We start from the raw sequence: 23,697 nt of genomic DNA on the forward strand, positions 1-23,697 counted from the left end.
GAAATTAATTTTCTTGGGTGGCAAAAACCAGGGTACCTTTTTGGCTGGACTTGTATAGGCCCCAGGGCCAATAGCCTAGTACCTACCTATGAACCTATGCAGAAAAATCACCAGTAGATTCACCATTACTCAATATAGCAGCAGTGTTACAGTGTTCTAAGCTTCTCCTGAATAAATATTACAGAATAAAGAATGTGTCTTAGTCTGAGAATAAAACGTCAGAAATCTGAATTTCTTAGCGATGCATTACAGCTGTATTCATTCTTTACAACATTTATTATTACTATCTGTTTATATTCCCATAATGGAAAATAGTTCAGAAGTGTCTGTTTTATACTATTTTAATTGGGACTGCATAAGATTACTGTTTCTGTAACAGCCAGGTATGCAGATACCATTGGCTTGTAAGTATGAAGGAAGGGGAAGGTACGTAGTGCCTAGACGTAATGTCTGTCATGAGCTCAGTAATAATAGTTATGGGTAGGAATGGAGCCTGCAGCTGATAGTATTCTTATCTGGTGTGATCTCCTGCAGGGGAACTATTTAAGGATCTACTTATTGTCCTTTTTAAGGCTGTTTTAAGAGGGAATTAATACAGATGGAATCTAGAGGGCATTTGTCTGCTAAAGTTTTACAAGCCCTCTGCTATAAGCCAAACCCTCTTTCATAAGAATTGTGACTTCAGTGACAAGGACATGCTTTTAACCTGCTCCATTCTAATTCCTTTACCAACTGTCTTTCCTTGGGCTATCACAACTCATACTAGTATGGTTTAACAAGTACTTAAGTGATGCAGTCTGTTAAATGGCTCTCCACTTTTTCTATGTTCTTTCCTGTCAATACTGATGTTTCACAGGGCTCCATTCTCAGCCCTCTACTCTTTAATATATTCACTAACAATTTGCATAAATCCTCTCAGGAAGCTTCCATCATACAGTATGCTGATGGTTCTACCCTAATATGCATTTCTGACAACCTAATACATCTTCGGAGAATACTCAAGAAGCCTTTAACTCTGTTCAAAGTTGCCTAAATGATAATTACCTGCTACTAAACCCCCACCAAAAATTAAATTACTTCTCTTTTTTTCCAAAATCCCATTCCCATTTCAATGAAAACATCTTTAAAATATCTTCCTTAAATAATAACATGATTGAAGTTACCCCACATGCAAAACTACTTCACATGACAGTTAACAATCTTAAATTCAGTTTACAAAAACCATCAAGAAAACCCATCAAAAACTAGACACTCTTCATAGTGTAAAGAAATGCCTTACAGACTCTGTCAAAGTAGCTCTAGCTACTACTTATCTCTTACTCTGTCTCCTATATGGAGCCCTATTGTGACCAACCTACAAGCCTCGAAACTTCAACGGTGCTGTAACAAAGTTGGCAGATTTGTTAGCAACAAACCTTAACCATACCCACCACTGTTTAGCACTAAAAACACTTAACTGACTCAAGCTTCCTCACCACCTGTTTTACATTCAGATCACATTATCCCATAAAATCATGCATACCCCAGCCACCTGCCTTGCAAGTAGACCTCTACTCCAGTGCTATCTTCCAGATCTTCCCCTTTGGTCAAATAATAAGTACTTACCATCTACAAACCATAAAGGGCTGCTGGAGTCGGCCTCTATTCCAGTAATGTAGATAAACCTTAGAATACAATTCCTGTCAGGTCTGTCACACACCTTCTTTTTTTCAAATAATTACTAAAAGACTTTCTTTTCAAATCATTATTAAAAGACTTACTCTCTGCCTTCTGGCTTTGTTCCTGCCCCTTATCTGAGACATAGCGCTGTAACACCCTTCATAGGTTCATAGGTTCATAGGTTCATAGGTTCATACTAGGCTATCTGCCCAAGGGCATTTATAAGCCTAGCCCATAGTTATGTGGCTTTCGCCACCCCTTTAGTTTGAATAAAAACTATGCCTATCATTTTTCTGTGCCTCTGTCAAGCAGTGACACTGAAGTAATCCCTGGGGTATATCTGCGATCTCCCATCCATTGGCAAGGCCAGCGAGGTGCTCTGCCTCACATGTACCGGGATTTTGTTCCACAGCATAGGGAGTCTCTGGGTGATGAATCTGTCCCTCCAGCACGTTCTATTTATAACCGTGTCAAGGTTTAAGTCTCCCGCCCTTGTGGTTCTGAGGGATCTAGATTTTTTGAGGTGAAGCATATTCATCAAATCTGGGTTTGACATGGCCTTATATGTCAGGCACAGGTCACCTCTGAGCAAGCGGTATGAGACTGAATAAAGCTGGAGTTCTTTCAGTCGGGCAGCATAAGACATATTTTTGAGACCCTTTATCCTTTTGGTGAGGAACTTTTGGGGCCTTTCAAGCTGCATCAGGTGTCTGGTCAGATACATTCCGAACGGGGCATTGTACTCAAGCATAGGTCTAATGAGTGATGAGTACAGGGGGACGATGACCTTCCTTGATCTAGATGTGAATCCCTTCATGATCAAGTGGGCGATATAGAAGGTTTTCCTAACTACTTTAGCAACATGAGTGTCAAACGAAAGACTACTGTCAACTTGGGTCCCCAGATCCCTGATGACTTTTTCTGTGCTCAGTGGATTGTCACCTATATGGTAGCTAGGGGTAACCTTGTTTTTCCCGAAGGGTATGACTATGCATTTTTTGGCGTTTAACTTCAGGCCATGGCTCTGGCACCAGTTATCCGTTTCTGTGAGGCCCTTCTGGAGGATATCTGTGTCAGATGTGTTTCGACTATTGGGCCCAGTTTGCAGTCATCTGCAAACTTTGTCAGCCATAACCCTCCTGTGTTTGCTTGTACTTCAGAAAAGTAGATGCCGAACAAGAGTGGACCCAGGACTGAGCCCTGTGGGACACCACTTGTGACAGGCTTTGAGTCTGACATGGCTCCAGCAACTCTGACCCTGTGGGTTCTGTCGCTAGCCAGTTTGCAACCCATCTTGTGATGTATGGGTTTACATTCAAGCTGATGAGTTTTTCGATGATACCTGAGTGGGGTATTGTGTCAAGGCCTTTGCCAGGTCGAGGTAGGCTGTATGGACTGCCTTTCCCTCATCAATGGCCTTGGTGACTGTCTCAAAAAGTCAACCAAGTTTAAGAGGCAGGATCTGCCTTTGACAAAGCCAAACTGGGTTGGATCCAAAGTCTGCAAGTTCCCTATGTCTTTATTTATGAGTTCCATTATGATCCTCTCCATGGCTTTGCAGATAAGGCTTGTCAAGCTAATGGGCGGTAATTTCCAGGGTCTGTGGAGGCACCGCCCTTATGAAGTGGGACCACAGTCGCCATGCGCCACTCCTTGGGTACGTATCCTGAGGTGAGGCTAAGATTAAACAGCTGTCCTAACTGTGGGTTTAATTCCTCGTTGAGTTCATGAAGCACACAGCCGGGGACACCATCCGTCCCATGGATGCTGTGTTTTTGCCTTAGTGAGGGCAGTTCTCACCTGGGCGTTGGAGATGTTTGGGGGGCTACAATCCTCTGGAATAGATATCTCTCCTTTTGGGGGGGAGAAGTTTGCACTGAACCTGTCAGCCAGTATGTTAGCAATGTGTGTAGGTTCAGTAATTTTCACATCATTTTGAACTAATTCTGAGCATATCTGGGAGTTTCCTCCTAGGTTTCTAACATAGCTAAAGAAGGCCTTATGATTGTCTTTAGAGTCCTTGGCGATTTTTCTCTCAAAATTTGCCTTGGATGATTTTATGAGAGCTCTTAGTTTTTTACTTATAATGATCAAAGGTGTCTTACCTTTCAATGATTTTGCTCTATCTTGTAGTAGCTTCCTCCTTTTGTTGTAGAGCTTGTTTATGGCTGGGGTCCACCAGACTGGACGCTTGCCTTTGGTACAGAGAGTCTTAGTTTTGTTTGGGATTGCCTGATCCATGCAGTCCTGTAGGTGCTGGTAGAAGGTATTTGTAAGTGATTCAGCGGTTTGAGTAATGTTTACCACTGGCTCAGGGGCCTTAAAGGAGACCACACTAGTTTTTAGAAGTGTGAAATCGGCTTTTGAGAAGTTTTTCACTGTGGTCTTTTTGTTTCAGGTGGGGCGGGATGAGGACCTCCAGCGAGATTAGTTTATGATCTGATCTCACCAGTGAGGGGTATACTTCCGGTGTTGAACATTTTGATCCCATGTTCGTGATGATGAGATCAAGTATGTTTTCACCTCTTGTGGGGATGGTGACTAGTTGTTCCATGGCATTTGAGTTTATGAACTCCAGGAATCTTTGGGTTAGAGTGTTCGGGCTTGAGTAGTGTTCCCAGTCTATATTAGGGTAGTTGAAGTCATCTAGTATGATGGTGTTTGGAGATACATTTATCCCCTCCAATGTTTTCAGGAAGGCCCTGTGAGGTTCCTGAGTTTGAGAGGGTGGCCTGTAACATGCTACAAATTGCAGAGCAGTCTTGCCTATGGTTAATTGCACCTGGATGGTCTCCGATGCATCGTGCGTTGCCACCAACCTTGAGGTGTGGGTGTCCTTTATGAATATGGACACCCCCCCTCCTTTCTTGGTGTTGTCCGGATTTTGGGGCCGGAACGTATGATATGGGGTGAAACCTGTTAGTGCTGGGGTGCTCTCAGGAGCCTTGAACCAGGTTTCTGTCACAGCACAGACATCGATGTTCTCCATATTGAGAAGGGCCTCGAGTGCGTGCATCTTGAGATTGAGACTTCTGGCATTGAGCAGCATTACCCTTAGTTTTTTCCTTTTGGTGTTCTAGGGTGGTAGGTTTAGAATTTGAGCCTTGCCTAAAAAGGCACTATGGGGTGGCAAGAGCCTTTGCCAATATCCGGAAGCCCAGGGTGACAGGTGCAAGCCGCCCCTTGCGGCAGCGTGGCTTGTCCAGCATGTCATCCCAGGCAGACAGACATTGGATCCCTTTGAATGACACCAGAATTTAAGCCAATTATTAAAGCTGATCATCTTATCACTGTATTGTGGCATCATTCTAGGTGAAGGTAGGATACTGCTCAAGGTCAGGGTCATACCTGCCTGGGCTACATAATCAGAGAGCTCCTCGGACGTCCCTTTTCATGTAGTCCAAGGAGGTACGCCTCAGGTCGTTGACACCAGCGTGGACAATGACTGAGTCGTACTTGTACCTGCTGTTGAGAGACCTGAGTGCTTGCGTTATGTGGCGGATTCTAGCGCCCGACAGGCAGCTTACTGTGACCTTCTCCTTACTCAGTCTGGTGAGCGGGACGTCAGTGTGTCTGACTATGGAATCACCAATGACAAGTGTGTCTGGCATTTTGTTTGGCCTTAAGGGCTGTGACTGTTTGACACTCTGACTGTGTGGTCTATGTGTTGCATGTGTTGGGTCGTGAGGTGGTAGTTGTTTGGGTGTCTGCTTTGGTGGCCTCTGCTGTTTTGGTAAATTTTTGACCAGAGCCTCCGAGTATTTGTGTGAGTATGTGTATGATTTGAAGTTGTGATGGTACCATGTGTGACTGGGTATGTATTGTGTGTGGTTGCCTTCTCCTCCTGTCTGGTCTTGCCAGTCCTATGTTGAGAGAGCTCAGCCTCCAGTTTGGCCGTATAGTTGCATCTCTCGCATGTATTTGTGTTTTGTGGGAGAAGGAGAGGATTGTCTGTGTACATGAGGCAATTGTAACATTGCCTCAATATTCCCAGGTTCACCAGTTGAGCTGGAGAGGACACTAGCAACTGATCCCTCGACATACTAGAAGTAGTAGATAAAGAACTTTCAAAGGACTCCGGCCGAAGTGGGTTTTGGGCTGGTGGGGTACTATCTATAATAAGAGTGCTTTATCAAGGTGCAAGTACTGTAGGAGTAAGTGCTAGGCTTTACAGATAGAGAATAGTCTACTTGGGAATCAAGTAGAGATGAACTTTTCAGTTATAGGATATGCTGGTTAGATCAGCAGTACAGTTTAGCGTGTTTTATAGCAGGGGCTGAAGGGAGCTAGGAATTGGCCCAAAACGACCAATGGACTACTAGTTTCTGGCTGAAACTTCACCAAATCGGACAAAAAGGCCGCTCAGTGCTTCCCACTCCCACTGGTAAGCAAAGAAACTTCCCTCCTTCCTAATAAGGCAATGGATCAGTAACAGGAACTAAAAACAAAGCCCAGGGATCAGCAACTCTGAAACTGGACTACTCTAGTTCAGTAAAGTGGGAAAACAAGAGATTTTTTGTTTTATTACAGAGATAAGGAAAAACAGACAGTAAATGCTATAAATGCTGTAAATCGGCTAGCGCACTTTAGTGTGTAGCCTACAGAAACAATTTGCAACAATTAGTAACTTAAAGTGCAATAAACAGTGTAAAATACAGAAATCACTTAAAGTAGCAGTAAAACAGGCGAAATGCAGTCACTAGCTTAATAACAGTGGGAAAGCCACACAAAATACTTATATCTGGTAGAAAGTCACTCTTTAGCTCTCTGCTGCTTGGATCACTCTGCAGGCCACCACGAGGATCTGTGCAGAGTTGGTACAAGCTGGAAAACACGTGTTTAGCATGTTTTATAGCAGGGGGCTGAAAGGAGCTAGGAATTGGCCCAAAACGACCAATAGACTACTAGTTTCTGGCTGAAACTTCACCAATTCGGACAAAAAGGCTGCTCAGTGCTTCCCACTCCCACTGGTAAGCAAAGAAACTTCCCTCCTTCCTAATAAGGCAATGGATCAGTAACAGGAACTAAAAACAAAGCCCAGGGATCAGCAACTCTGAAACTGGACTACTCTAGTTCAGTAAGGTGGGAAAACAAGAGATTTTTTTTTTTTTTTTTTTTTTTATCTTCATTACCTTTTATATACCTCACTTAACCTGCTTATCCCCTTCTAACACCTCACTTTATTGTACTTCTTAAACTGCTACACTTATTTCTAATTAGCACAACCAAATTACTTTTCCATCACTACTTCTCATTTAACACTCAGGCTTGCTTATCTTCTGTAATACCTCACTGTATTGTATTTCTTTAATTACTCCTACCAATCTTATACACCACTCTTCTATCTGTAAAGTCTCAATACAAGGCTTGTAAATTTAATGTTTTGAATCTCAGTACTAATTTTATTATGCTGACTATTCCACTGTGTATTCACTGAAACTGTGTTATAAAATTTGTTATAGTAAAAATTGATTACATTAACTATGATACCTTGGAGCTTTTCTTCACGGCCCTCTGCTGAAAAGTGGCACCTCTGCCCAGCTGGACTTAAAATTGTCAGTAAATAAATATATTTCCAGTTGTTTTTTGGGGGGGATTTCTACTGCCATTTCAGATTAGACTAGATAATCTTGTAGTTTTACTGATTTATTATGTTTGAGATCTTTGCCTTGTAACCTTTGACCTGCAGGCTAAACTGGATCAACCTTTCATGTACTGTCATGTTTGAGTTTTTCTGTTCACTAATACTTCAGATAGTTGGTCAAAGGTGCTGTGGTTCTCCAGAAATCATCTTTAGGTAAAAGTTCTGTAAAATGAACGGCTTATCTCTAGCCTTTTATTTGTTGGCTAAATTATCAAGAAAGTTGTTAGTTTACAACACGAGTATCATCAGAGAGCTCATCACCTCTTAGATCATTTTCAGTATGGCTTTACTCAACATTGTACTTAGACCATCCTTAGCAGGTTAATTAATGATATAATGGTGGTAAGAGTTGAATATTTCTGTTGTCTTTTGGATGTTCATGATTTTTAAACTGCATACAGTAGAATGAATCATGGCATCTTCTTAGTCATCTGCATTTTCATTTTGGGCTTTCATCCACTGTTCTGCACTGGTTGGTCTCCTGCTTGTCTATAAAGTGTACATGAATGGTAGTCTTGAGGATTAATACGTCTTAAGAGTATTTCTCTCAGTTCTGGGTTTCCATGTGGCTACCTACATGGTATCCTTTGCGGATCACTATGGACATGCCTTTACTAAAGAGAAGCTTACATGGAGGAGGATTAAACAACTTCTGTTGTGCAGATGCAATACCAGCTTTAACTTTCTTTCCTTCAGAAGCATATGGTTAGCTTGATTCCCTTGTACAGAGCCTGGAAATCATCCTAAATATGGAGTAGTTGTTTGAAACTTAACTCTACAAGGCCATACTTTAGACATTCATATGGTATCACAACCCTTCACGTCTCCTAGCTTACCTGCACCCCTTTATTATTATCTGTTTTGAAAACAGGTGCATTTTGTGTCTGATTTACTAAATGTTTACATGGTCTTTATTGAACAGCTGCCACTTTGGAAACCAAATGTTGACAGTTTTTAGATGTTATTGTTGTCTTCTGAGGAATATGCCCTACATTAAGAATATTTTACCATAAGAACTTGCACCAACACTTGTCAACACTTTTGTTTTCTGTGTCCCTGTGTTACTGCACTGTCCTTTGCTCCCTAGAGCTGGTTTTCAGTGCCTTCAGATCATGGAAATTTCTACACTTAGGCTCTACTTGCACACCTCAGTGGTTCCATATTATGCCAGCTGTTTGTTTATGTTGGTATTGTTGTACCAACACTACTACGAGTCACTTACAAGTTAGTAATATTGACATACCTTAATGTCAAGCCTAAAAAAGTTGTACCACTTAAAGAAGAACTGCTAATATTTGCCAAGATGGACCTTGTATTACTTCAGTGTTGTGCTTTTTTTCCTGTCAGGATTCGCTTCATTGGAATGTGCTGTGTTGACAGATTTATAAGAGCACTACCACTGTAGAAATATAAACCACTCCAGCTGAAGTATACTCTTTCTATTGCGTTGAAAGATCCCACAAGACCTTCAGATTGGTAGCCATTTGAAGTGTTGGGACCCACTAGAAATGGTGAGGCTAACTGGCCAAAAGATTGGACTTACTAAGTCCAATATGCCATTATTCAGAATATTTTCTCTGAGCTTGGAGTTGGTGTATATGTGTGTGTGTGTGTGTGTGTGTGTGTGTGTGTGTGTGTGTGTGTGTGTGTGTGTGTATATACACACACACACATACACATAATATATATATATATATATATATATATATATATATATATATATATATATATAAATCAAAGTTTGGGGGTTAGGGAGACTTGCCTTCCCCCCAACAAAAAGAAGTTTTAAGGAGAAGAGCAATTTTTGACATGCACTATTCTCCTGTGTTTTCCATCTTTTTTTCCCCCTGCATTGTGGCACTTGGCATTTCAATTACCAACATTTCAGTAGGAAGCCCTACCGCTTTCATGTAATGTTCCATGTATTTTTTAGACTGACTGCAGCTAATCTGGCTTTTGGATTGATATTTTAATAAGTCTGTTTTGTATTATTTATTAGATGTTGTGCTTAGATAATTAGATCAGTAATACATTTGATTTGAATATTTATGACTTATTCTCATAAATTTATAAAGTTTTTTTTCAGCTGTTTTTCTTTTTGATGATAGAAACTTTTTCAAAAAGTTTAAATGTGAACTGAAGATTGTCATGACAGATCAGATTTAAGTTTGCATTTCATTAATGATACCATCATGAAAGCCCAAGGAGTGTATCCATTTCAAGGAATTCAACAAGTCAGTGTCAGTCTGTCGGTAGAATGGTGCTTTAAATACCTCACAGAAGATATATAAAGTGGAAAGTAACCCAAGTTCCATTCTAAGAAGAAAAAGAAGCACTTTTGCTCTTTGTTGTAGAAGTGAAACATAAATGCATTTTCTTCTCTCTCTATTGGAAGATATGGCATCTTTACAAAGGAATTAGATGCAGGGCTCTTTTTTAGGAACAAAAGCAATGCTTGTGAAGTTGCCATGGACCGCTTCTTCTGTTACAAGCACCGAGGTGTCTTCCACTGTAGTCATCTCTCCTCAGGTGTTATTCACGCTTTCACTGAAGAAACCAATCACTTTTCAGTTGAAAGATTATCTTTAATCAAGTCAAATTAGAACTCTTTGCCAGTCCATTTTCTTATTTTTGAGCAGGCAGGGTAGCCACAAAATGTTTGACAGCAGTTATAGAGACTGTGTTCTGAAGCTAATTCTTTCATAAAAATGTTTTGTTTTCTCAAGTCCTTGCTTTCATGTGGATTTGGAAAGATTTCCAGAGGTGCTTCTTTGGCTTTATCATTTTCTTAGGAATCACTTGTCTCTACACAGATTTTTTTCACCTTAGGAATTTCTTGATCTATTGCCCTTTTCAATCAGAGCAAAAAAAAGTTTAAAAAGTTTACACAAAAAAAATTAGAATATTTAATATTTCCTGAGCTGCAGCCTAGGTTAGCTCTTTGTTTTTTCTGTTCCAAATGTCATGGAGTCCCTCCGGAAGTACCATGTCCGCAATGTATAACACTCATAAAATGTCTGTCTGTTTTCATTGTTAAATATACGTCACCTGCTTCAATGGTTTCCATGGCATTCCAAGCAAACTACAGTACCATAACAGCTATGTTCTTGAAGGAAACTGTTTATGTGATGACCCTAGAAGAACGTCTTGTTGATATGTTTAGTTATATTACTTTTCTAGAGCTTTCGAGGGTGCTGCATGGCTTCATTCCAAACTCACCTGCTGTGACATGGCTTCTTTTCTTTGCTGATCACTGATGAACAGATAACCATGAATTACGTGGCACTCTTCTCCCAGTGTAGCAATGTATATGTTATATTTTAGTGACCAATCATTTTACATAAGCTGTGTTTTACTGTCTTTCTCCCACATAAGGTAACAGTGCTCCATTTCATTCTAAAATGTATCTCATCAGAATTTTTTCACAAAATGTCAACTCTTTTTCATAACTATTCCCATGTCCAAATTTTAGCTCCTTAAGATTAACATGCTGCCTGCATGATTACTCTCAGCCCTGACTACCAGCTAGCTAAGTATATTTTGGCTTTTAATTCAGCCAGTCTTCAGTTGTATTGCAGTGTCAACTGGTAATGTAAGGTAGCACAAAGCCAGAGCTCAGAACAGTACCAGTTATTTACCCATTACTACAGAACTACAGAAGCATCCATAATTGGATTTGGCAGTATGGGTGCAGTGTTCTTTATCAGCAAAGAAGGAAAAAGCTGTCTCATCCTTTTTTTAGGAAGCAGGCATTACACGGTGGATCAGTCAGTGTGGGGATCAACAGATGACGGGTCTATGTGACAGGCATTACAATACCCAGTGAATAAGAAAAGTAAATAAAAAATAACACTGTCCCGCACACACTACAAAACTGCTTTAGCAGGCGACTAAACACCCCTCTGGACCCCCATGTGGGGAGCTGTGGCCCCCTGCTAATTATATATACCATCTCTGAGATCACAGTACAATGTGGAAACGGTTACATTTTCTGATCTCTACTGTAACGCGGACTCAGTCAGAATGGTGAAGCAGTTTCTATGGTGTGTATAGGTGAGTGTTCTTTTATGTTTACTTTTGTTATTCACTGGGTGTTATAATGTCTGCGATGTTAGCAATTCGATGTTGTGAAACTCAGAAAAATTAGCGTTCCCTGAATGAAATGTTCACTCCTGTGGTCTCGATGAATAGTAGTTCGGAAAAGAGAACGTTCGATGCTTTGACATAAAACCCAGAGGACAGCTACATGACTAGTGTGCACTACTGGTCATCCGAGACCAAAGCCTGTACATCAGTGGCTCCAAGACTCTACGTAAAGAGTGTAGTGAAGGAGACCAATAGCATAAGTATAATATATATATATATATATATATATATATATATATATATATATATATTTTTTTTATTTTAGTTTGGTTAGCAACTAAATCACATGCTGCTTTTTTGATGTACTCTAAGTCAATCAGCTATATCAGTGTGAATCTATGCTAAACTTTGTCTGGAAACGCTATCTAATAAGTTTACATAAAAATGCAAAATATGCACATGGTGTGGCTGCTAGGCAGGAAAGAGTATTTTTTTTTTTTTTATTTTATTTATTTTTTAACTGATTAGGTGAGTTGGTATGAGGACCTCATCAGACAAGCCCAGGGCAGAGGCTCAAACATATAATGAAATTGTAGTAAACAAGTTTTACATAGCCAGAAGTACACAATATATTTGCAATGACAGTACAAAATTGGAATCATAGCAATGACAGTACAAAACTGGACTCATATGGAAAAGAGAGAGATGTACCTGAACTTGTAATCAGATTCAGTCACAGAGCATCGGTACCGTGCCATATGAAGCTCAGTATGGAGATGCAGATTTCACAAGGAGGGGTTAACTGTTGTACCTAGAACAAAGACAGTGATATATGGCATATGCATATGGAATCAGAAGCAGCACAGTAGGACACATTATGGCCAGATAATGATCGGTTTAGTGTGGTGCAGAAAGATGTTACATAGTTTGTTGTCGAGTTTAGTGTCATACATATCTTCATTAGGTCCTTTGCCCATTTTGAATTATACTTATTTTATTTCCCACATTGATTAATATTGTAAAACAAATTATTATTACATTTCTTTTTATTTTCAAAGCTGGATACAAATGCAGTGTTGATACTATAGCTAAACAATGAATTGCTTGCAGAATCAGACAGTGGGTCTGTGAAACATACAGCCATGTTGTAGAGCTGATTACTTTTCTTTTATTGCCTTCATCGCTATTGGAAACGTACTGTTTTGGCTCATTTAGTGAAAATGGAGTTTTGCTTTTTATTTTTTGGAGGAGGGGGTAAGTGAGATCCTTTACTTGCTGAAAATGTTGCCAGTTACAGTGAGACTGGCTATGCCCATTCTGCTGGAAGCCAGTTGTGAAGTGGCTGTCATACAGGCAGCCATCAGGGGATTTTTGTTATACATCTACTACTTCTTATATTTTCTATTGTTCATACAGTGGAACACTTATGATATGCTTTGTTGTGATTAGTAAATTATTTTCAGTTCTGCTTTTCTAACTTCTTTTTTTCTGTTTAAATCCATAGGAACCAGGACACTGTGCAGACTTCCATCCAAGTGGGTCCGTTGTTGCAATAGGAACCCATTCAGGAAGGTAAGAGTAATGCCAGTGCATCTTTTTTAATATTTGGTGTGCCAGCATTGCAGAGGCTTTACTGCAGCTGAATATTTTGCTGTTTAAATCATTAGGAATGTGTTACTTGCAGTGTGTGAATAATGAAATATACCTTTAAAGGTAGTAGCTGAGTGAGTGTGAGTAACATGACCTTGGGAATGCGTCACTGCTCAATAAACTCTTGTGGTGCAGATCCATCAGTCCATCGACAATCCCTTTTTCCAATTTTTTCACATGGAGATGGGGTGCACTTCAACAATGACAATAATCTAGAGGGAAGGTTCACACTACTGTGTGGCTAGTCCTGCCACAGCTGATTTTTCATGCCACACATTCTCATGCACACTCACACCCGTAGCCAATTTAGAGTGTTCAGTCCACCTGTGGGAGGAAACTGTAGATGGTACCTTCATTTGCTTCTTTATTCAGCAGTCCTGAAATGATATTTTTAACTTCTTGCAGATCTGAGCGGATGTTACAGCAAAATCAAGAAAAATGTCTGCCAGCTACACAAAATAGAGTATTTCACCTTTTCCTAGAATCTTATTGTAGTTAACCTTTCAGAAGTAAGGGAATGAGCCTGAGAAACTCCAGTATGAAATAAAAAAGTTTTGACTTTGCCCAAAAGAAAATATTTACACCTTATATCAGGATTAAAGTAAAACTATTTTGTGCAGTTTTAGTTAATGTAGATGTAGCCGTGTATTGCAGTCAACAATCTGATGAAGTTAATGTCTTTTTGCCACCATGTTGAAAATGCTTACTGTTTAATTTTTAGTATTTGATTAAATTAGTCTTTGATTTTGTGTTTGCAGTGCTTTGTGGAGTTATTTGCTATTCTGTGCAGCTGGCAAACATTTTTTTCATTTTGCTGTTGCAGCAACAATCGGTAATGCAGTAGACTTGTAGACATGTACAGTTCCTTCACTGGTAGCCTTTTACTCATGGCTCATTAGTCAGTGTTGTAGATATCCATTCAATCTTATAATGGAGTATGTTGAGACATTCTGGTTAGAGTTTATAGGCCTAACCTTCGTCTGGCCTACACCCCGTTATTATTTCAAAGCAGATTGATATCACTTTTCCAATGCATTGGCTTAAAAAAAATTGCTACAGTTTTAAGGAAAGTTTTGCTTATCTGATTTGTGAGAAGTTAAGTCTGCTTTTAAATTAGCATTCTATCTTTTACAGACTGATTTCCTTTTTATTGTACAAATATGTTGCAGCAATAGTTAAGGTTTCAAGCTTCAACAAAGATATTTTCTGAAGAAATTGCATAATTTTAAGATTAAACAAATGTAGGTAATCTTTGTCTTTAATTTGAAAGTATGCATGTTTACACAGGAAAAAAGCAGAACAAGGTTCAGAAAATGTAAACATAATTGCAAATGTGCATTTCCTTTTACTTACTGCTGTAAGCCATGTTGCATTTGTGGTTGGCAGAGTGTGTCAAAACGGATTTACTAAAAGGGCATGGACTACAGTTTAACTTAAAATTACTATTAATATGACAGCCAAGAAATTAAGTGATAATTTTCAATTTAGTCATTTTTTAAACACCAGTTATGAAAAGTGACTGGATATAGAAGCAATGTGAAGGACCATTGTCAAATAAACTACTACAATAATTTCTTCTCACAAAAGTTTGGGACATAGACTTCTGCAGACTAAAAAACACAATAAACTAACCATTTAAAAACAGCCATTTATGATCATGTGGTAGTGTGATGTCATCTAACAATTAAAATTCACTGCAGAGGTCAAGCCCTGTCCATTACCGGCATTTAATGCAATATACCATTTGTACTAAAAAATTGTAAAAAAAATTCTGTCTGTCCCCCCATCAACACCGGTTTCTGCAAATTGTAATACACCAAACAAAACCTCTTGTAGTTAAGTCATATTTAGTGCACACTGTCTGCGTAAGGCATTAAAACAATCTTTGCTCTTAATCACATGAATATGTTCCTGAATTCTGTCCTTTAAGAAGCATATTGTCATATAAGTAATGTATTCTGAATGGCATGAGATCAAACCTGGGGGAGTGTATGTTCTATCTGTATTTCCACAATATGTGTGTCTCGTCCATCATTTATATATCTACATATGGTACAGCTGGACTTTTGAATGTGTAATAGGCCTACCAGAACAGGGTTTGTTGAGGCTCTGTATGGGAGCCAGAGGTTGCCTCTCAGCAGCCTGTATGATACCGAGAAGAGAGAGAAGGCTTTGAGATGGTCTGCATAGTTTTTATGTTAGACCAAGCAGGGTAGAGCAGGTTCTGCTGAGACTGTGTACACAATACAGAGGTTGCCTCTCAGTAGCCTATATGATACCAAGACGAGAGAGAAGGCTTTGAGATGGTTTGCATAATTTTTATGATTTAGGCCTTTGATTTTTCAGTGAAGAAGCACTGTGTTAATTCCATCTCTGGCATGTGTTTGAACAGGTCCATACTAATAGGGGAATTATACTCAATGATTGGCCTAAGCCTGAGTGCTGATTACACAGGAACAGCTATGTCCCTGAATCTGCATGCCATATCCTTTGATGTAAGCTGCGCAATGTGGATACATGGCAACCAAAGGACTGTTCATTGAACTACAGGATCAGTTTTTGGGCTGGGGTGTGGGTGTTAATGTGGTAGTTACAAAGGGAGTCATGCTTGCCAAAGGATGCGTTTATACATTTTCTGGCTCTTAGTGTCAGTCTATGGTTTTGGTACTAGATATTTGTTTGGGGCAAGCCCTGTAACAGAATTGTGATGACCTCTGGTGATTTATGATGGCAAAAAGTTTGCAGTTATCTGCATACTTGGTAGACCACAATCCCTTAACATTGGCTTTGACCTCCTAGTGGTAAATTCCAAGGAGAAGTGGACCAAGGACTGAACCCTGGGGTGCTCCACTAGTGACAGGTATTTTGTCAAGGGTAGAGCTATCCACCCTTACTTACTGGGTTCTATTTGTGAGCCAGTTTGCTAGCCATTAAGTTACATGGGGGATAACATTTAGCTGGAAGAGTTTATCTATGATGCTTGAGTGTGGGATGGTGTCCCATGCCTTTGCAAGGTCCAGATAGGCTGTGTGCTCTGTTCTGTCCTCATATTTTGCATTGGTGACTTTTTGAAGAAGTCAACCAGGTTAAGTAGTCAGGACCTGCCCTTGATGAATCTAAACTGTGTTGGGCTGAGAGTCTGTAAGTCACATATATCCTCATTTATTAGTTCCATAATTATCCTTTCCATAGCTTGAACAGATGAGGCTGGTCAGGCCTAAGAGACTAATTACCAAGGTCTGTTGTTGACTTTGTGCAAGGAAATGATAGTTGCTCTCCTCCATTCATCTGGCACAAAACCTGTTTTGCAGCTAATGCTGAATAGACTGTGTAGGGGTTTGTTTCATGATAGCCTTGTATGTTATTTGGCCCCATAGACATAGTGAAACTTGCCCTTAGATAGTGCCTTGAGAATTTGTTCTTGGGAGATGGGAGGGTGGTAGATATGGGTGTTTGTTCTATGAATATTAGCTATAATGTGGTAAAGGATTTTGTTTATAGTAAGTTGGATGTGGAGGATTTCCAAGTTGTTTTCTTGTCTTAACAAGTGTAGAGGTGAGATTTGTTTTATATATAGACACCTTCACCTTTAATATCTAATTCAATCTGGTGGGTCTGTATGAGTGATGAGCATTGAAGCCCTCCACTGGAGAACCTTCACTGGTCCTGAACCTGGTCTCTGTGACTGTGCATATCTTTACTTTTTTCTGGGGTAAACAGTACTTTTAGGGTATGGAGTTTTTTGTTAAGGTTCCTGACATTAAAAAGCCATTTAAATAAATTTTTAAATGTTCTAAAATGTAACCGAATACCTCAGTTCTATACTGATTTGTTGTTTCTTGTTTCCTTAAAGATTGCTTAGTATTAAGTAGCAGTAATTGCTACGTTCCGTACTTATCCCCCATTCTCTGCTATACACCACGCACGTCTTGTACAGTATCTGTCAGATAAACTTAAGTTGAACATATTAAAACACATTGTATCATAATGTTTAATTATTAACTGAAGACTTTAAGTTACTGCCAGCAGCAGTGTATGAGATTACTTGGAACCTTCCACACTCATAAAGAAGCAAGATGCTGTCTGTGCTGCTAGTGCTGTATCTGTCTACAGGAAGCCGAGTTAGGAGGGACTGATAGAGATTCTTCACCTCCTCAGTGTACTCCTTCACAGAAATGTTTTTAAATTAATGTTTTGCACAAATTAATACTACTTAATGTTTCAGGTTCCTTCCATGACTGTATACTAACCATGAGTTAAATTTGTCCTTACTAAATGTTTATTACTTTGAACACATGTGTAATAGTTTGTATATTTTCTTTAGTGGAGCTTTTCATCCTGGGCCTTTGCTGTATAAAGGGATGGTACAAATTTCTCAGTCAACAAATGCAAATCTGTCAGTTAGTCCATCTTCATCGCAGAGCTCCTTGCAGGGAAGCAAAAGAAGAAAACGGTGGAGCAGTGCCCATTGCTAGGGCACGGAAATGCAGATGTGCACCCACTTTCTGTGGCGTGCATTTCAATGTGTCTTGCAGTTCTGAAGCTGGAATTGCACTAAAGACAATACACAGAAGCACAAACAAATGCAAAGAATGGAAATGTTGCTCTTCCTTACAGCCAGAGTTCTACCCCCTTTTGCATGGGTCTGGTCCTAGCACATCTTATTTTGTTTTGCATGCCATTATTTGAAAGAAATTGTAAGCATAAATCCATGAACAAATGGATTTCACAGTATAAATAAGAAAGGTGAAACCATGCACAGTTATTCAAGAATTTGAATAAGAATTACAAGCTAATTAATTAATTAACACAAACACTGTATTAGACATTGGACCAATGACCAAAATTATTCTGTAGGTCTAAACACATCTGAATATATATGCTTTAGATAGCAACACATCATGTGAGCAAGGTTAAATCAGTTTCTTCAATCACTAAATCACCTTACATCAGTGAATGCAGAGTCTTTTCAGATATTTGCTTAAAATCAACAAAGTATGAAATAAATGTAAGTTAACAGCAAGTAAGTTTTAACATTTCGCATAACCACAAGTAAGATAATTAACAAATAGTTTAAGAAAGGCACTCACACCTCTATCAAAAATGAAGTAACTCAGTCATTTATTTATGCCTTCCTTTGATGGTACATAAAATTACCCAGTACTGTATTACAAGATGGACCAGTATTTATAAGTAACCAATTGAGCCAAAATTGTAATATGTAAGGAGCATGCAAATGATAGATCCTTTGAAACAAGTAAATGTTGTATAGAAGGAAGACTTGTTAGCCGTGCCGAAGGATCTCCTATGTCTGGAGTGTAGTGTATGTAGCACCTTGCATAAGCTGTAGTAAGAATGCATGTATGACTGAGTGTGGTGATACACAAAAGCCATTTATCTAAAACATACACATCTTTATTCCAAAGCACAGCTATTTGGACTTCTATCAGATACATTTTTTCAGTATTTGCCATCATTCTGTTATTTGGAGTACTTTGGACGTTTTCAATGTCCAGCAATAATTTACTTAGCTGTTAAAAATGTGGTGTGTATGATATAGACCTTCTTCATATCAGATCCAAACACAGTTAAATATATTCTTCTCACCTATTTGATATGTGAGTTATATTCTATCCAGCTCCAAAAAATCTTTCCAGAATTCTTAATTAATGAACAGTTCCTGTCCTGCCACACCTCCTTGACATCTCCAACACTTGGAGTCAACATAAGGAAGCTCTTTTGACCAGATTTCATGAGTTAAGAATAGTCCATGCAACATCTCCAGGTGAGTATTTTCCATTTTGTAGCTGCTGGAGTTGAAAACGGAGTAACTGTACAGGTAACCTTAGCCTGAAAACTCAGGCTTCTTTCTGCATAATATGTATTCCTGAAGTCAGGTTTCAGGGGATAATATATGTATACATCACAAATCAATGAATGCACTGTGGATATACCATTATTTCACAGTTCCTTTCAGTTCTCATTATGGGACAAAGTGATCAGGTAAACTAGTTTAGAATCCATCCAGTTTTTCAAGATAGAGCCTGAGTACAGCTGATAAGTGAAAATAATGTTCTTGCTTCTCTGTACTTGTAAAGGAAGCAGGTCCTTCCGTGCTAAAAACTTAGAAATAGCATCAAAGGAAAAGATCAAAAGGGAACACCTGGTGCAGAGAATTGTGGCTATGAGGTGTTAAAGAGAGACTTCTTATAGTACTGGGTTTGAATCCCTCATTTGATGTCTTTCATAGTGGATGGTGTTTACTCAGAGAATTAAATAAAGTCACTACTGCCCAGAAGGAAGCCAAATTCATGGCATAGGATATCAGAAATTTGTAATCTGCTTACACTTGTTAGATGGGTATGGTATGCTTATATATAATGAAAGCTTTGACTGTGTTAGCATACAGTATGTACATAAAAAAGAAGGAAAAGCATAGCCATGATTTAGACTTAATGCATTATCCAAAAGTGGGGAGGCACAACGTTTAAAGATAGACAGATGGGGAGAAGGGGTTGCAGGTGATAGCTGGAAGGGGAACGCTTTAAGAATATTGTAGAAATTTGTTCTTGATGGAAAGAATGAGAAAACAAACTGCTGTTTGGGAGAGAAAAGTGCAAGTTAATTGAGAAGTCCTTTGATACCTGTGATAGAATAAAGAATAGGTGATGTAGGGGAGGGGTGCATGAGTAGGTGCTGGTTGCAATACTTAAGACTGTCATGAAAGACCATGATAAGTAGTCTTTCATCATCATTTTTATGTAGAATGAGAGCAGATGGAGAGCAGTTATAGTGCTTAGAGTAAGACACTAGACAGCTTCTCCTCAAAGCACGTGGTTATTCATCCAAAAAATAATGTGCAAAATTATAATAACTTATAATCCAAGTGCAAAAATAGAACCTACACTGCTGCAAGGACATCAGTAAAAGGAAACATTAGAATCCAAGGCAGTACGTACTGCTTACTGCAAAGCAGGACTGTAGTAGACATGTTACCAATGTTCTGTACATCCAAACAAGAGGAGGCTTTTTTCCCCTAATTTAGAAAACTGTTCATGCCAACTTAAGTGCCCAGTTACTGTTTTTCATTAATGATTCCCTAGATAAACTACTGTGATGAACAATCATTGTTTTAGTTCAGAAAACCTGGATGATCTTGAATTGAATCTCTCACTATCTGGTCTACTGCATGCTAAATTACACTTCTTTTCTGCAGACAAAGGCATCACTATAAGAGGACAGCATTATTAATAAGTTGAAATGATGTAAGGCAGCAATAATAATAATAATAATAATAATAATGTAATGCAGAGACACTACATGTCACAAAAGCTGTGCATTTTCTTCCTCAATGTTTGTGTTTTTATTGCCTTGCCCATTGTCTGAATTTCTTTACTTCATACTTGCCTCTGTGAGAAGCAGGAAGTTCATTCTTTTGAACACGCTGTTGAAAGACACATTTGTCAGCTGAGTTTATAGAGTATTATCTATCCACCCTGAACTCAGGGGTGCAGGGTGTGTGTTGTAACCCTGAAATATCTGTTTGTTTTTGTTCACATCCCATTTTGACCTTTTTACTTCTATGTAAATGTGAATTGCTCTATTCATTTTACCGCAATCAGCCGAGATTCTTCCTCTGGGTAGCTATGTGTGCCAGTTAGTAACTCCTAACTTACACCCTTGCATAAAAGTGATAATACAGGCTAGCCACAACTGGATGAGTTATTGTACAGGTACAACAGATGTAGTGTAATCAGTAGTATTAGTATTGCAAAGATTATTCTTATTTGTCGTAAAGAACTGTCTTTCCTTTTAGTATTACCAGTGTACTGAAATTACACTTTATAACAACTGCAAATACCTGTATGGCATGCTAATTGTTTTCCAAAGGTGGCATCTGATAGTCAAAGTATGCATACTCAGCCGTTGACTAAAGCTGTATCAGATTAGGATCAGATGATTTCATATATAAAGCTTGACTTATGGTCACAGTGATTTGTGACAAGTTAATGGATAGATGCTGGAGCTGACTGGGGGTGGTGATGCATAAACGAAAGGCCACTCAAGATGCAGTTTAATAATGGCTCAACATTTTTATCTACAGCCACACAGACATGGCTAGATAGTCTGAATTGTTGGTTACAGCTGCTTTAGCTAAAGTGCCTGAGTCAGTTGCATGAATGGTAGGAGTACGTCTTTGAGACCCTCATACCATGTGACATTGTCTTATGACAAAGGTCATGACTAGAGCCCATGTAAATTACTGCTTCTTCTGACCTTTTACCAGTTGCCATATCACATTTTCTTTCCTCATTATCTAGCATCAAGCTGTTTTTTTTGTTTGTTTGTCATTAGGGTATCCTGGTGCATCATTAGACATTAGAGTCCTGGTTTGCATTGCAATAAAGGTTACTTGCTGGGGTTTGCAGAGGTGGCATTACTGGTACAGTGTCACACTGAGATGACCCAGGGAGGACAGAGATGCTTATTGATATGTTTTTCTTTTCTACTGATTCCCCCCCACATTATGTAATCTTTTAAAGTTTTTTTTTTTTTTTTGTATTTTGGAACAGCGATTTTTTTCCCTTGGAAAAAAAATTGCTGTTCTGAGGTTTCGACATTGTAAGCTTTCGCTTACATGAGGTCAATTATTTATTGTTCGCTTTTGTAAGTAATATAATATAATGTAGACCCATTTTAAATGTATTGTGCTCTGGGTTACCATGGTTTAGAACCTAATTGTGAAGTGCTTTATATTCCTTCTAGTTTTAATGAAAAAAACATGCTAGCACTGCCAAGCTGCATGTGATTTTTTACACTTATCTCATAGTTTGAAAGCAACTAAAGCAGGTACTGTTCAGATAGTTCTGATGTGATGTGTAATCATGTTCTCTTCTTGCATTTGTTTTAAACAAACTAGTAGTACCATTAGAGTCCTGGTGTATCTGCATCCGAGAGAGTATTATGCCACAGTCTTATACATATGTATTATATATATGGTCTCTTTCCTTTAATGCAAGACAGTAACTGAACTCCATGGCTTTAACAACTGCTAAATGCTGTGGACACCGTTTTCTTGTTACCAGCATGTGTATTATTCTACACAAAAACAGCTGGTATCATTGGCCATTAGAGAGCTTGTTTTATGGCTGTTTTGATTTAGGAGAAAATAAAATGTAAGAAGTAGAAGTGTTTGACTTTTTCTTTTTGACTTCTTGTGGTAGATACTGAAACCGGTATGGGCTTTATTTTATTTAGTAGACATTTTTTCACTGATTCAGTCAATAAGCCATGCCTTCTGTTTGTGCTATAATGTAACTGTACCATTAAAAGGACAATCCCAGTTGTCTCTGACTATGTGCACAATCCAAGAGAACAAGATCAGAAACACAGTCCTGGCCAGTAACTACTAACGGTAACCGAGGTCGATGGACTGGTCTTGGTAACACATTCAGTCTTGAGAAGTGCTGAAGACAGTCAAGTTGTACTACAACATTTTTCAGCTTAGACTGTTTGATAATTAATAGTTGCAAAGTTCAGAAGTAACTTTCAGACAACTTGTCTGTTAATAGTTGCAGAGTTGAAAATATTCAGCCCAGTGATGTTTAGTCTCCTTTTGCAGTTTGTGTCTCATGGACACTTGACTTTGCAAGTAAAACTGCTTGGGTTTTTAACATAGACTTTGCTGTTTGTATGGTTAGTTTTTATTTTTATTCACATTCTTTTCGTGTTTTTTTTTTTTTTTTACTTCTTTTGTGGTACCGATCAGATATGCAGTTTTGGAACTATAAATAGCAGTTACTGCCTTCTCATGAAGAAAACTGGCTGCATTAAAACTTGTATTAATTTCTCTTGACTTTCATACACCAGCTACATCACTGCTCTGTTTGACTGGAGGCCATTTTGGGAGAAAATGTGATACTGTAGACATAAAGAATAGACTTCATCAACTAAACAAACACACACTCACAGTAGTATTCATTGACTAAACAAACAAAGAAAAACACAAATGCATATATTTCTGGCATGTTTTATGTTAACAGATCTCTTTAATGGACTCTGTTATCTGCATGGGAAGTGACCTTTTAGAATAATCTAGGTAATGGCATGATGTTCAATGTTTCTGTCGTATTATCTCTTTGTTTTGGTAAAGAACTTGTAAGCATAATGTAACAAATAGCTCTGAAATGCAGTATACGGGTTTTCAAAAGGATTGCATTGACTTTGACATTTAAAGTTTGTTTAATTTATTGTTTAAATAGTTGACCTTCCTTGACAACATGTACTGTGGAACACATGGAACTAGAATTTTGTCAATGCTGTAAGAAAGAGAAATCACTTTAGCCTGCCTTGTGTGTTGGGGAGGTATGCTGTATGTTGCCCTACTTACAATACGCAATGAGGAAGAAAAACTAAAAATGTAGGGTCAAGACAGGAAAGTACTAGGATGTAGATTCTGTTAAGGGTAATGTTTTGGTAAGTGCAGTCTAGAAGGCACACTGCACCCTAATAAACTTTAGAACAAGCTGGTACCTTTATCCACATGTTGTTTCATTGTGCCCAATGTGACTCTGCCTGTACTGTGTGACAGATACCGGAGCAGCTCTTTTGAGTGTGCACCTTTAACCTCTAGTGGGCGTGGCTTAAGCCTTTAAAAA

General features: G+C 38.8%; 1 protein-coding gene across 4 annotated transcripts in view; it reads left to right on the forward strand.

Moving 5' to 3' along the window:
- The window catches only part of EML4 (EMAP like 4), a 1,975,061-nt gene that overhangs the window by 1,783,630 nt on the left and 167,734 nt on the right, over window positions 1-23,697 (forward strand). For all 4 annotated transcript variants that reach the window (XM_044060268.1, XM_044060269.1, XM_044060261.1 and 1 more), the window contains one exon: window positions 12,894-12,961. In XM_044060268.1, coding sequence (XP_043916203.1) covers window positions 12,894-12,961 — 68 coding nt within the window. The remainder of the gene's footprint in view (window positions 1-12,893; window positions 12,962-23,697) is intronic.

This window comes from Protopterus annectens, chromosome 1.part0 (assembly GCF_019279795.1).
Source record: "Protopterus annectens isolate FY-2018-M chromosome 1.part0, PAN1.0, whole genome shotgun sequence".
Taxonomy (NCBI): Eukaryota; Metazoa; Chordata; order Ceratodontiformes; family Protopteridae; genus Protopterus; species Protopterus annectens.